The sequence below is a fragment of the Elgaria multicarinata genome, chromosome 1 (genome assembly GCF_023053635.1).
Source record: "Elgaria multicarinata webbii isolate HBS135686 ecotype San Diego chromosome 1, rElgMul1.1.pri, whole genome shotgun sequence".
Lineage (NCBI taxonomy): Eukaryota > Metazoa > Chordata > Lepidosauria > Squamata > Anguidae > Elgaria > Elgaria multicarinata.
Genome location: NC_086171.1, coordinates 2,360,535 through 2,375,188, shown reverse-complemented (window position 1 = coordinate 2,375,188; position 14,654 = coordinate 2,360,535). Strand labels below are relative to the sequence as shown.

Here is a 14,654-nt window from a genome sequence, read left to right as displayed (position 1 = left end):
CTGCTGCTGCCTGTCAGCTGTCATGAGCTAATAGCTACACATCAAATAGCTGTCAAAGGCTGACGCCTTCTGCAACATCTTTTAGGTGCTTACGCCGAATACGAAAGAGCTGTCCATCTGGAAAATATTTGTTCTCGAAAGTCAGGAAAACGTGGAGCCTTTGGCTGGGGATTGGGTGTATTGTTTCGGCTTGTGAGTCGTGGGTACCTGGTGCCTTTGATGAAATGTCTTATAACCCTCTCTGGCTCAAAGAATACCATCAGTAGCAGCAACCGGAATACACTCTACCAGTAATCTTTTAAGATGAGATCAGTGTGGTTTGATATGGATACCACAGTAACGTAGCTTGTTTCTGCCTAGAGTACTTTGAAAAAGAACAGAAGATTCGGTGAAGCCAGAAAAGAAAGGCACAAACACTCATATTCCCCATAAACAGCATTTTAGAGATGGTCTTTGCAGGTCCATGAGTGCCTTCAACATTCACGTGTATAAAATGTAGGCTCTGATTTGCGACCCGGGGCAGTTTAAGGATTTGAGGACCCAAAGGTTGGGAAAAGGCACATTTCAGAGTGATCCTCGTTATCTGTCCAGAGAGGTGATGTTTGCCCTGTCCTGGACGGGGTTGCCCTCTCCCTAAAGGATCGGGTCTGTAGTTTGGGGGTGCTCTTGGATCCAGAACTGTCACTTGAGGCACAGGTGAACTCAGTGGCAAAGAGCACCTTTTATCAGCTTAGGCTGATATACCAACTGCGCCCTTCTCTGGACAGAGATAGCCTAGCTACAGTTATCCATGCCCTGGTAACCTCTCGTCTAGATTACTGCAATGCGTTATACGTGGGGCTGCCTTTGAAAACGGTCCGGAAACTTCAACTGGTACAAAACAGGGCAGCATGGTTACTAACAGGGACTGGCCGACAAGACCACATCACACCAGTCCTTTTCCAGCTTCATTGGCTGCCAGTCCAGGTCCGGGCCCGATTCAAAGTGCTGGTATTAACATTTAAAGCCCTAAATGGCTTAGGGCCAGGCTATCTGAAGGAACGCCTCCTCCCGTATGTACCTGCCCGGACCCTAAGGTCATCCTCAGGGGTCCTTCTCCGCGAGCCCCTGCCAAAGGAAGTGAGGCAGGTGGCTTCCAGGAGGAGGGCCTTCTCTGCTGTGGCACCCCGGCTGTGGAATGCGCTCCCTAAGGAGGATTCGCTTGGCACCTACACTATATTTTTTCAGACGCCAGGTGAAGACCTTTTTATTCTCCCAGCAATATAACAGTCTATAAATAAATTTTAACTTGGTGTTTTAAATTTGTAATTTTGCATTGCTGCTGTTTTTATCTGCTTGAGCTTTTATATTGTATTTTATATTATGGTTCTATACTGTTGTTTTATACTTTGAATGTTTTTAATTTTTGTGAACCACCCAGAGAGCTCCGGCTATTGGGCGGTATAGAAATGTAATAAATAAATAAATAAATAAATCTTGCAACAGTAGCCAACATTTAGGATCCAAATGCAATAAAGCTCAGCTTCCTTTCCTTCTTTTTGCTGGTGTGGTCTTATCCTGCATCTTATCCTCAGCGCTACTTTGTGGATGGTGCAGGCCTGCCAGTTAAATAAGGAGTCGTGCCTTTCTTGACACTGTTATGTCCTTCAGTGCAAAACCAGACGCCTGTCTAAGCGGCAGTCCTGCCCAGTGAAATTCCATAATTGACCCCGGTAGTCCTTAACTAGCCATGACAGTGGTGCCATACAAAACCGGAAAGATTTCTGCAGTTTACTCTTGTTCAGCAGGACATTGCAACTTGTGCTGTATTGTTACGTAATGGATGGCGTCTGTCTCGATGGAGATGGCGTCTAGATTGTCAAATAGATTACCGCTGATTGATAAAAAAAAAAAATACACTGGAGCTTAATGTAGGTACTAGATTTGGTTGCTATTAGCCAGTCTTGCTCCAGTTTCTGTGCAACGAGAGACGTACGAACCGACGGCTGTTCCTGGCCCTGTTGCTACTTGCTGGGATGTCCCAGGCTCTGTTCAGGTGGGCAAGGTGGCAATTTGCTACCGGTGTGGCTTTTCTGCCTTCTTTGAGAGTAACTCAGCACCTGGTCTGAAGATGAAGTTCTGTCTGGAGAACGGGGTGGGCGGGCAACTCTTCTTCTGCCGAAGGCCACATGGCCTTGTGGGTCACCTGTCGGGGACCGTATGCTCGGGGTGAACAAAACCGAAGCTAGTGTATGTGGGTCCCCCCCTTCGCCCTTCTCCCCTGCCACTCTTTTTCCTCTCTTTTTTTGCCCCTCCCCTTTTTCTCTCCCTCCCTCTTCCTTCCCGTATAGTGGGGCTACCAGAGAAGGGACAGATCGCTCCTGCCAAAGGTCTGAACCAGCCGCCTGCACAGGGCTTCCGAAATCAGGCTGAGGGTAGCATGGAATTAGGCTGAGGGTTGCCCAGCCGTGTCCAAAATGAAACTCGACCTCAAATAGGGTGAAGTTGGCTTAGAAGGGGGTAAGAATGTAATAAAGTGGGCTAGAATCATCTGTGTTCCTCCAAGCTACATTGGCATAGTCATTTTTTAATCCCGGGAGAGGGAGCCACCTCCATCCCATGGGCATAATCCGCCCCTGGAGGTTCCCCATCAGGCTTGTGGGCCCTCCTTGGATTCCTTCAGGGGAGGAGCTTGGCCTCCAAGCCCCGCCCCCTGGAGGAATCCCCCGTTATGCTCGGATCGCCTCGCCAGCTTTCCAGGAGCAGCTGTGGATGTATCCCCTGTTGCTTCTGTTCTCACGGGGCCTTCTTCGCTTCTCCCGCTTCCCAACAGGGTATGACTTTGCTGCTGTCCTGGAGTGGTTTGCGGAGCGGGTGGACCGCATCATTCTCCTCTTCGACGCCCACAAGCTGGACATCTCGGACGAGTTCTCCGAGGTCATCAAAGCGCTGAAAAACCACGAGGATAAAATGAGGGTGGTCCTCAACAAAGCGGACCAGATCGAGACCCAGCAGCTGATGAGGGTCTACGGCGCCCTCATGTGGTCTCTGGGGAAGATTGTCAACACGCCCGAAGTGATCCGGGTCTACATCGGTTCCTTCTGGTCTCACCCGCTTCTCATCCCAGATAACCGCAAGCTCTTTGAGGCTGAGGAGCAGGACCTCTTCAGAGATATCCAGAGCCTGCCCCGCAACGCCGCCCTTCGCAAGTTGAACGACCTCATTAAGCGGGCACGGCTAGCCAAGGTGGGCCTCTCGGTGGGGCGCCCGGAGGGTTTTTCCTTCGGCTTCGGAGCGCAAACAGGTGTCGAAGGGAAGGCTTTTCCCTACGCCAGATTTCCCCAGTCCGGTGCCCTCCAGATTGCAAATCCCAGCATTTCTGATCATTGGCCGTGCTGGCTGGGGCTGATGGGACTTGGAGTCCAAAACACCTGCAGAGCGGAAGGCCATCGAGAGGCATGCAAGCAAATCCAGCCTAAGGCCCCACCGGGTAGTCGGAAAGCGTGTGCTGGGGTTGACCTGCGGTTCTTCTCTTGTTGCAGTAGTTAGAAAAAAGGCGGCTGCTGCTGCCTTTGTTTTATTTATGTATATATCAGATTTTTATGCCTCCTTTGAGAGTGAGAACCATTGAAGTATTAAGCACCGGAAAAGGATCCTATGAGTGAATGAAGATCAAGTCATACTGTGTTTGAAAGTGAGGAACTTTCAAGGGCTTCAGGTTTGGGCCACGTATGACAGGGGAGTCGAACCACAGGTGCCCCAAGGTGCCCCATATGGCCCCACCTCCTTTCCCCTAAGGCAGCCTTCCTCAACCTGGGGCGCTCCAGATGTGTTGGACTACAACTCCCAGAATGCCCCAGCCTGGCTGGGGCATTCTGGGAGTTGTAGTCCAACACATCTGGAGCGCCCTAGGTTGAGGAAGGCTGCCCTAAGGCCAGTGGTTTGGTTTTTCCATTGTTCTCAACATTCTAAAATGGCTCTCCAAGGACGCAGGGAATGGCAGGAAAAGCTTTAAGCTAAGATGTGCTGGTGGTTTTCGTATTTTGGCTCCGCCTCCTTTACCTTCCACCCCGCCCACCACTGGAATGCAGCCCTGGGAGCTTCTCTGAAATTGAATCCACCTGAAAGATGGATCCTTGGGAAGTGTTGTGTTTCTCAGAAAAGTCTTGCTTTTGATGGGAGGAAAATGACGAGGCTTGCTAAGTAATCTACAAAGCTTTTATGAAGCAACAAACGTCTCTTCTACCTGAATAGAGTCTAACCTCTTGGAAACGTCCCCCTAGGCAAAACTATGCAAACTAAGGAAGACAATTGTCCGCTCAAGAAGAATAGGAAGCTACTTCGCAAACGACTGTATTTATTTATTTATTATTTATTTATTTATTTATTACATTTTTATACCGCCCAATAGCTGAAGCTCTCAGAGCCCCTGGTGCGGAGCCAGGTTCTGGCGCAATCGAACCGACTTTCTCACACCTTCCTTCACCCCGTGCGTTTGAGCTTCCGGCGGACCCTAGCATCAGCTAGCTTTTCATGACGCTTGCCTCCAGAAGAAAGCTCACTTCCCACCGAGTGTGTAGGATTTGGCCTTGAGGAGATAAGCTCTGGAGAGGACTGACTCTCAGCTGGGGAATCTCCTGTGAGAGCTTCCTTCCCCACTGGTACAGGCTGGCTGGTGTCAGGCGCCTCCTCCTTTAGGTCCAAATCTGATTCTGATTGATTACCTGAAACACCTTCTCCTAAAACAGAGGCAGTAGGGTTAGACATGACAGTAGGTGCCATGAACAGAGGCAACTAGACGGTGGGGAAACTTGCATCCCAGTGAAATCATCTGGGGATTTTTACTAGGTGGAATAAGTTTTGTTCACATTCAAGGTCTGAGAAACCATCTGTCAGGGATGCTTTAGGGTGGATTCCTCATTGAGCAGGGGGTTGGACTCGATGGCCTTGTAGGCCCCTTCCAACTCTGCTATTCTATGATTCTATGAAAGTGAGACCATTCAAGGAATCCCAGTGACCTTCACAGGCGAAAAGAGATTTGACTCCATCCACTGTGTCAGCCTCCTACTCCTGTCATGGCCAGGCTGCACAGACAATGCCCATGCTAGCCAAAGATGATGGGAGTTGTAGTCCACCACATCTGGGAGACACCCATTTGGGGAAAGCTGCCCTATATCATCTCCACTGATAGACAGGCCTTTTTTCCCGTGGGTTTGTTTTGTTCTTCATAGAATCATAGAACAGCAGAGTTGGAAGGGCCTATAAGGCCATCAAGTCCAACCCCCTGCTCAATATAGGAATCCACCCTAAAGCATCCCTGACAGATGGCTGTCCAGCTGCCTCTTGAAGGCCTCTAGTGTGGGAGAGCCCACAACCTCCCTAGGTAACTGGTTCCATTGTCGTACTGCTCTAACAGTCAGGAAGTTTTTCCTGATGTCCAGCTGGAATTTGGCTTCCTTTAACTTGAGCCCGTTATTCCGTGTCCTGCACTCTGGGAGGATCAAGAAGAGATCCTGGCCCTCCTCTGTGTGACAACCTTTGAAGTACTTGAAGAGTGCTCTCATGTCTCCCCTCCATCTTCTCTTCTCCAGGCTAAACATGCCCAGTTCTTTCAGTCTCTCTTCATAGGGCTTTGTTTCCAGACCCCTTTTTAAGTAGGTTGTCGATGGAGCACGAACTTTGCAACTCTCTGATTCTAAATACTTTTTTTCCACCGTGATGTTTCTTGGGCAGCTTTGTGCAACGATAGTGTGGATAAACGAGGTAAGGATTCTGAAGCAGCGGGCTATAGAAAAGGAGTGTGATTTTTTATTTATTTTTTAAATGAAGAGGAACACAAGGAGGAAGGACCAATTGTCAGTGTTAGAGAGAGAGGAGCATTATTTATTTATTTATTTATTTATTTTTTAAACCACCCAATAGCCGAAGCTTTCTGGGCGGTTTTCAAAGACTGTATACTAGCCACGTTGGGTGATGCCGTTGTTAGCCTTTTAAAAGACTATTAAGACCGCTCTCTGTGCTGCCCTCAGGTTCACGCTTACATCATCAGTTCGCTTAAGAAGGAAATGCCGTCCGTCTTCGGCAAAGACAATAAGAAGAAAGAACTCGTGAACAATTTGGGGGAGATCTATGGACGGATCGAGAGGGAGCATCAGATTTCGCCAGGAGACTTCCCTAATCTGAAAAAGATGCAAGTGAGTGCCAGAAACAATAGAACCTGTGGGAAAGTGACGGGGGGCATTTCTACACCAGAGGGAGGGAGGGGGGAGGATCTCGTGAGATCCTGATCACGAGATCCTCCCCTTCATCCACATGAGGGCACGACATCCCGGGAGGAAGGAGGGTGTCACACCCACCATTTTTTAATTTATTTTTTAAAGGACCTGAGTGCACATGTGCTCCAACGAACAGTGAGGAGCACAGTGTTGTTTTAATTTTTTTTAAATAATTTTTAAAAATTAATTACGCCAGTAATTAATTATGAGATCACATTACACCAGTCCTTTTACAACTTCATTGGCTGCCAGTCCAGGTCCAAGCCCGATTCAAAGTGCTGGTATTGACATTTAAAGCCCTAAACGGTTTGGGGCCAGGCTATCTGAAGGAACGCCTCCTCCCATATGGACCTACCCGGACCTTAAGATCATCTACAGGGGCCCTTCTCCGTGAGCCCCTGCCAAAGGAAGTGAGGCAGGTGGCTACTAGGAGGAGGGCTTTCTCCGCTGTGGCACCCCGGCTGTGGAATGAACTCCCCAGAGAGGTCCGCCTGGCGCCTACACTGTCCTCTTTTTGTCGCCAGCTGAAGACCTTTTTATTTTCTCAGTATTTTAACACTTAATTTTAACTTAAATTTAAATTCTACTGTTCTAACTCTGTATTTTAATTTTATATCAATTTTGCTGCGTGGTTTTATCCTGGTTGTGCTTTTGATACTGTATTCTGTATTTGTGTTTTTAACCTGTTGGTAGTTTTATTATGGTTTTAATTTTTGTGAACCGCCCAGAGAGCTTCGGCTATTGGGCGGTATAAAAATGTAAATAAATAAATAAATAAATAAATAAATACATTTTTGTACCACCCAATAGCCGAAGCTCTCTGGGCGGTTCACAAAAATTAAAACCATTAAGAACATAATAAAACATCCAACAATCTAAAAACCCAGATACAAACTACAATATAAAAAGCACAACCAGGATTAAAACCACACAGCAGAAATTGATATAGGATTAAAATACAGAATTAAAACAGCGAAGTTTAAATTTAGGTGTTAAAGTATTGAGAAAATAAAAAGGCCCGCCGCTGATTCCTCCCAGCCCAGATCCTATAGAGGTGTACAAAAGTGTGGAGAAAGTGGATAGGGAGACATCTTTCTCTCTGGGCTCATCGACACCAAGCAGGATATTCCACTATGAAAATGGTATATAACAGGCAGGAGCCACACGACTGCTTTATAGCGGTACCCATGTGCACTGACAACTGTTGGGGCCCATTGACACATACTATATACCACTTTTATACCATTATATCCTGCTTGGTGTGGCTCCTGCCTTTTATATACTGCTTTCATACCACTTTCATAGTGCAATATCCTGCTTGGTGTAGATGTGCCCGCCCGCCCTCTCCCTCCCTCTCTCTCTCTCTCTCTCTCTCTCTCTCTCTCTCTCCCTCTCTCATAATGTCTATTTATTACCTTTTTATACTGCCCAATAGCTGTGCAGTTCACAATTAAAACCATAAAATACAACAGATCAAAACATAATATAAAGCTTTAAACTTTTTTAAAATACTATGTAAATCCAGAATAAACCCATCAGCAGAAAAGATGTGTTTTCAGGAAGTGTTTAAAAGATAGAGGCAGAAATAGCCTAGCTACAGTTATCCATGCTCTGATAACCTGTCGCCTAGATTACTGCATTGCGTTATATGTGGGGCTACCTTTGAAAACGGTCTGGAAACTTCAACTGGTACAAAACTAGGCAGCACGGTTACTAACAGGGACTGGCTGACGAGACCACATCACGCCAGTCTCTTTCCAGCTTCATTGGCTGCCAGTCCAGGCCCAGGCCCAATTCAAAGTGTTGGTATTAACATTTAAAGCCCTAAACGTCTTGGGGCCAGGCTATCTGAAGGAATGCCTCCTCCCATATGTACCTGCCCAGACCCTAAGGTCATCCTCAGGGGTCCTTCTCCGCGAGCCCCTGCCAAAGGAAGTGAGGCAGGTGGCTACCAGGAGGAGGGCCTTCTTTGCTGTGGCACCCTGGCTGTGGAATGAGCTCCCTAAGGAGGTTCGCTTGGCACCTACACTATATTCTTTCAGATGCCAGGTGAAGACCTTTATATTCTCTCAGCAGTTTAACAGTCTATAAATTTAATTTTATCTTTGCTGTTTTAAATTTGTGTTTTAAATTTGTATTTCTGCACTGCTGCTGATTTTATATTGTATTTTATATCATGTTTTTATACTTTGAATGGTTTTAATTTTTGTGAACGGCCCAGGGAGCTTCAGCTATTGGGCTGTATAGAAATGCAATAAATAAATAAAAATGCAATGAATAAATAAATAAATAAATAAAACAGCAGCTCTGCTTTTCTGCTACATAACCTGTGTTTAAAAGACTCCATTTAGCTGATGGGAGTTTCTTTTTGTCTTCAGCAAGTAGCATATAAAACCATGTATGCAGATCGATAACCTTAACAATAAGGTCTGAGCCAGCGATGCCTGTTTCTGGCTGTAGCTCTTCTTAAAGTCATTAGCCGGCTCTGTCTGTGTGGAACAGATGGAAAAGCGTTTATCCTGCAAGAGACTGAAAAGGCTCTTAGGTCTCAGAAAGCTTGTCCCGGCCAAATGGGTCACTGGGATGAAGCTAGTTTTCAAATTAGCACATGGATGTTAGAGATTAGAGGGTGTGAACTCTCTGATAATTGTTAGATAATTTTTCATTCAGGTCTTTTGAAATGTTATTTGATACCGTACTTCAGGGGTGGGCGACATGTGGTGGCTGCCGCAGAGTGCTATACCCGATGAATCTAGCTTCAAAGCAAACTGAATTTGGCCCAGTTAGCACTCTGTAGTTCTAATGCTGCCTTTTTCTTGTTTTTAAAAACTTTTTCATGTAATAATAATAATAATAATAATAATAATAATAATAATAATAATAATAAAAAATTTATTTCTTACTTTGGAGGACTCACTTGAAGGAAGTTGGTTAATAATAATAATAATAATAATAATAATAATAATAATAGTAATAATAATAGTAATAGTAATAATAAGAATTTATTTCTTACCCGCCTCTCCCTCTGGAACGAGGTGGGGTACAACACAACTGCAAAACACCATAAAACACATATTATTGATTAAAACAAACATTATTAAAAAGCAGCACATTATTAAAAGGCATCTTAAAATTCAAGTGGGTAGGCCTGCCGGAAGAGATCAGTCTTTATGGCTTTCTTAAATGCTAAAAGACTTTTAAGTTGATGAATCGCCTCCGGCAGGCCATTCCACAGTCTGGGAGCAGCGGAAAAGAAGGTCCTCTGGGTAATACCTGTCAGCCTAGTTTTGGCTGGCTGAAGGAAGTTCTTCACAGAGGACCTTTCAAGAGGCAGCTGGACAACCCTCTGTCAGGGATGCTTTAGGGTGGATTCCTGCACTGAGCAGGGGGTTGGACTTGATGGCCTTGTAGGCCCTTTCCAACTCTGCTATTCTATGATTCTATGACCACACTAGAGGCCTTCAAGAGGCAGCTGGACAACCCTCTGTCAGGGATGCTTTAGGGTGGATTCCTGCATTGAGCAGGGGGTTGGACTCGATGGCCTTGGAGGCCCCTTCCAACCCTACTATTCTATCATTCTATGATTCTATGACCTGAGTGTGTGGTGCGGATTGTACGGAAGAAGGCGATCCCGCAGGTAGCCTGGACCCAAACGATGTAGGGCTTTAAAGGTGATGACCAACACTTTATACTTTGCCCGGAAACTAATTGGCAGCCAGTGAAGAGATTTTAAAATTGGTGTAATGTGGTCCCCCCTAGGTGTACCGGTGACTAACCCGGCTGCCACATTTTGCACTAGTTGAAGTTTCCGGACTAGCACAGAGGTAGCCCTGTGTAGAGCACAATGTACTCTGCAGCACCCCACAGAATCCAGGTGGGGTGTGTGTGTCCAGGGGGTGAAAATGCCCCTTGGACTTCCCCCCGCCCCCAAGTTGCCAATTCCTACTTGTAGTTGTTCTGTATGACGATGCCGTTAGCCACTTCGGGCTAACTTTTGGATGGAAAAGCAGGATACAAATAAATGGTGGTGGTGGTGATAATGGTGATGAATAATCCATTGGATGGTCACCCAGTCGTCACCCCCATTCTGTCTGTCGTGCCTCTTTCAGGAGCAGCTGCAGGGCCAAGATTTCAGCAAGTTCCAGCCTCTGAAGAACAAGTTGCTGGAGGCCGTCGAGGATATGCTGGCGAATGACATTGCCCAGCTCATGGTGCTGGTACGGCAGGAAGAGTCCCAGCGGCCCGTCCAGATGGTGAAAGGGGGCGCCTTCGAAGGCACCCTGCACGGCCCGTTTGGACACGGCTACGGCGAAGGGGCGGGAGAAGGCATCGACGATGCCAACTGGGTGGTGGCCCGAGATAAGCCCATGTACGACGAGATCTTCTACACGCTGTCGCCGATTGATGGCAAAATCACCGGGGCTAATGCTAAGAAGGAAATGGTGAGGTCCAAGCTGCCTAACACGGTGCTGGGCAAGATTTGGAAACTGTCCGATATCGATAAGGATGGGATGCTGGATGACGAGGAGTTTGCTCTAGCCAATCATCTCATCAAAGTCAAGTTGGAAGGCCACGAGCTTCCAAATGATCTTCCGTCCCATCTCATCCCTCCATCCAAGAGGAAACTAGCGGAATGAGAGGCCGCTAGAAAGAAATTGGAGAGCAGCACAGTGAACATACCTAAGTTGTACCTGTTGAGGTGTGAGGTCCCCTTTTTGGCTTGTAACAATTTCCAGGTGTGGAAAGGAACCTGGTGCAAAGCCAAGGATTGGGTCCAAATTTAGTCATACTTGGAGAAGACCCATTGATATCAATGGCAATTAAGTTAGTCATAACTAGCCTAAGTCCCACCGCCTTCAGTAGGTCTACTCTAAGTAGGACTAAATCGGGATCTAACCCTAAGTCCCATGCGTTCTCATGATGATATGCAATTAACTCTTCCCCGGTAGCTTCCTGACATGTGTTGATAAGAGGAAACGTCTGATAGGAATTGAAGCAGTGACAGGGATTGCGAGAATTTCATTCCTGTTTGGAAATCATGTGATCCTGTCTTGCTCACAACCCCGAACGCAAACACAAGCAGGATCAACATTTCTCTGGAAATAAGTCACAATTTCCCAAACTTGCGTTCGCATTCAGAAATGTGCGTTTGCACATGTGTGCGTTTCTAAAACTGAGCACTTGCGCAAATCCGCCTTCTTCCCCCCAAATCTGCATTTTCATGCTTTAGTCTATGCGGGGGAATGCACATTTTTGATCAGGAAAAATGCAGTTTTAAAAATGGACGTTTTTCTCAATTAAAAGGTGCATTTTTCCAGCTTAAAAAAAAACAAAACACTCAACTTTGGGAATGCTAACAGAGCGAACCAAGCTTCTAGGAGGAATTTGGAGAACTTCAAGAAGTTCAGCTGTCGCATGCTTGCCCACCTCTAGGGAGTGAAAAAGGCTTTGATGTAGGGAGTCGGGTGAGGACAACTTCCACTGTTGTTCCATCAACCAGCTTGATATCCCTGTGTGATTTGTCCCCAATGCTTTAAATTGCAGCACTGCAGTCGCTGATGGACCCCGAACCAAACCCTTAGATGAACAATACCTCCGGACGAGAGTGGTGCTCAGAACTTGCACTTTGGGTCTTAAGCATTTCTGTGGAACGCTTGTCAGTGTTCAGTCTTCCTACCTGTCATGTCTTCCTCTCTTTTTTCTTTTTTTTAATTTTTGAATACTTGTGGTACAGATGTATTTGCAGAATAACTCGGCGGAGGGCCAGTCCTGGAACCTGTTTTAGCCATAGGAAATGGATTACTCCTAGTCTGGCCTTCTGCATTTTCTTGGAGGTGGGGCGGGGGGAACCTCAGGTGATAAATCCTCACTTGAACACACTTTCAGAGCTTTGGACAAAGCCTTGGGTTGTAGCCAATGGTAGACCTACTGAGACTTAACCCATCAAAATGAATGGCACTTAACTTGTACTAACGTTGGATACAACCCAATAGACAGAATCCAACGGGGCATTTATGGCCCTGCCGATTCCCTTATGCTACCCCAATTCCATTGCGCAAGAGGCCTCCACTGCTTGCACAACTATGGTTTAGTGGTTCCGGCAGAACTTGTGTAAGGGAACTCCAATGGCCTGTCTCCTTCCAGAAACGAGCATTTCTGGTCGTTCTAGGGCCTGCTCTAGGACATGCCAAAACTCCCTTGAATAAGTGGTGAGTCCCACTGGTGCAGTGGAAGTTACTGCTTGTGGAAGGCAATTAGTGGGGCAGAAAGGAATCGGGGGGGGGGGCATAAATATCCCGTTGGGTTCCACCCAGTGAGCCCTTTACCGATTAATGGCATTGCTAGATTGCGAGTGCTGCTGGGATCCTGAGAACAGTATAGCTGGGGTTATATGGGTTGCCCTTAGTCATGCTGGCTGGGGATGATGGAAGTTGTAGTCCAACATGTCGGGAGGGCACCAGGGTGGGGGAGGGCCAGGTTAGTAGCTCAAATGAGCCCTTTGAATGGAAATGCTGGCGAGGCGAGAGGCAGGGAACCAAGGATTAAGAAAGAACATAAGTGCCCTGAGGCTGGATCAGACCAAGGGTCCATCTAGTCCAGCATCCTGTTCTCTTATCCCTAAAATAGGCCTGCGGTTTTCACATCTCTTTGAACGCTGGCTCAACTGTGGCTGGACTAATTCTGCTCAGTAAGTTTATTTTTCATTTTATTATATACATGAAATGGATTCAGACTTAGACGTGTGCAGCTGGGTTGGGAAATTTCCATGCCCCCCCCTCCTGCTCATGGCAGCCCCCCCCCAAATGCTAGATAGAGGGTTGGGGTCCCCTGTTGAATGGGGTGAGCTCTGATCCCCAGAAATTGGGTGTAGGCATCTTATGTGAGCAGAACCCTCCTACCACCGGAAGGTAGAAGGTAAATCCTGGATCTTACAGAAGTCTCTAGAATTCCATTTCATGGAATCATAGAATAGTAGAGTTGGAAGGGGCCTATAAGGCCATCCAGTCCAACCCCCTGCTCAATGCAGGAGTCCACCTTTAAGCATTCCTGACAGATGGTTGTCCAGCTGCCTTTTGAAGGCCTCTAGTGTGGGAGAGCCCACCACCTCCCTAGGTAACTGGTTCCATTGTCGTACTGCTCTAACAGTCAGGAAGTTTTTCCTGATGTCCAGCCGGAATCTGGCTTCCTGTAACTTGAGCCCATTATTCCGTGTCCTGCACTCTGCGATCATTCCTGATCATTCTCCATGGTTGAGCGTGAGAGCAAGGGACATTACAGGTGCGGATCCTGTCCCCTGAGCATCCGTTCGCACATCACCCCCAGCCTCGCCTCACCAACACTCACCTCTGATATATATATATTATATTCTTCTCCATCCCAGGATTTCGTTGGCGTCAGGGTTGGGATGAGAGCCCTCATTGCTTTGTATATGCTGAACTTCTACTGTGACTCGAGGAGGGGGCGGGGAAGACAGAACCGGGACAGTTATAACTTATTTTATATCTCTGTGTTAATATTATATAGAGAAATATATATTCTGTGTGTGTAAAAACATCCTTATTGCAGTGCATTTATCATGTCTTTAAAAAAAAAAAAGTTAATGCATTAACCTTTTTTTTTGTACCTGCATCCTAAAACATTATTAAAAAATGAAGGCTGAATCCAATTTGTTTGGTGTTCACTTGTGTAAATGGCGTTTCAGGGTGCTTCCGAATGCGGTTTTATCTCCCTCACGGAATTTTACCAAGGGAGCGGTGGGTGGAGAGTTCCGGATGTCGTCTTTCATTCCTAAGCGTTCCACGTTTTCCTTCCACTTCTTTTGTCTTTCCTCTTTCCACAAAAAAATCCATCATGCGCTTGTCAGCAATCGGTCTTGTACTGATTGAAAACTGCTATTTTGCTGCCTGAACTGGAGCCCAAATACCACCACTACTACCGGGGCCAACGTGGTAAAGCCGCCTTCCCCCAAAGTGCTGCCCTCCCAACGTTTTGGATTACAACACCCAGATTTCCTGTCCTTTGACCATGCTGCCTGGGGATGATGGGAATGGAAGTCCTAAGGATCCTGTACAATTCTTGCAGCGCCATTCCGACCCCAGTTCCTGCTTTCATAGCATGGAATAACAAACCTAATCATTCAATGCACCTCAAATGACTCATCTTTAACTGGAAAGGAAATGCCTGAGTCCAAAAACTCATCTCAGGATAAGGTGGTCAAGTTCGAACTGGGAGAAGCCTTCTGTGGTGGTGGTTTTTCGTAATTTTTATTTATTGATTATTGTATTTATATCCCGCCTTTTTTTCTCCAAGGAACCCAAGGCGGTGTACATAATCCTCCTCCTCCTCTCCATGTTATCCTCACAACAACAACCCTGTGAGGTAGGTTGGGCTGAGAGTTTT

At 46.6% G+C, this 14,654-nt stretch overlaps 1 protein-coding gene across 1 annotated transcript in view; it reads left to right on the top strand.

The window, feature by feature from the left end:
• The window catches only part of LOC134395951 (EH domain-containing protein 3), a 50,986-nt gene extending 37,081 nt beyond the window's left edge, over positions 1-13,905 (top strand). Inside the window, exons 4-6 of the mRNA XM_063122240.1 lie at positions 2,813-3,225; positions 6,009-6,173; positions 10,364-13,905. Of these exons, the coding sequence (XP_062978310.1) occupies positions 2,813-3,225; positions 6,009-6,173; positions 10,364-10,891 (1,106 nt within the window). The 3' untranslated portion in view covers positions 10,892-13,905. The remainder of the gene's footprint in view (positions 1-2,812; positions 3,226-6,008; positions 6,174-10,363) is intronic.
• The last annotated feature ends 749 nt before the right edge of the window (positions 13,906-14,654 follow it).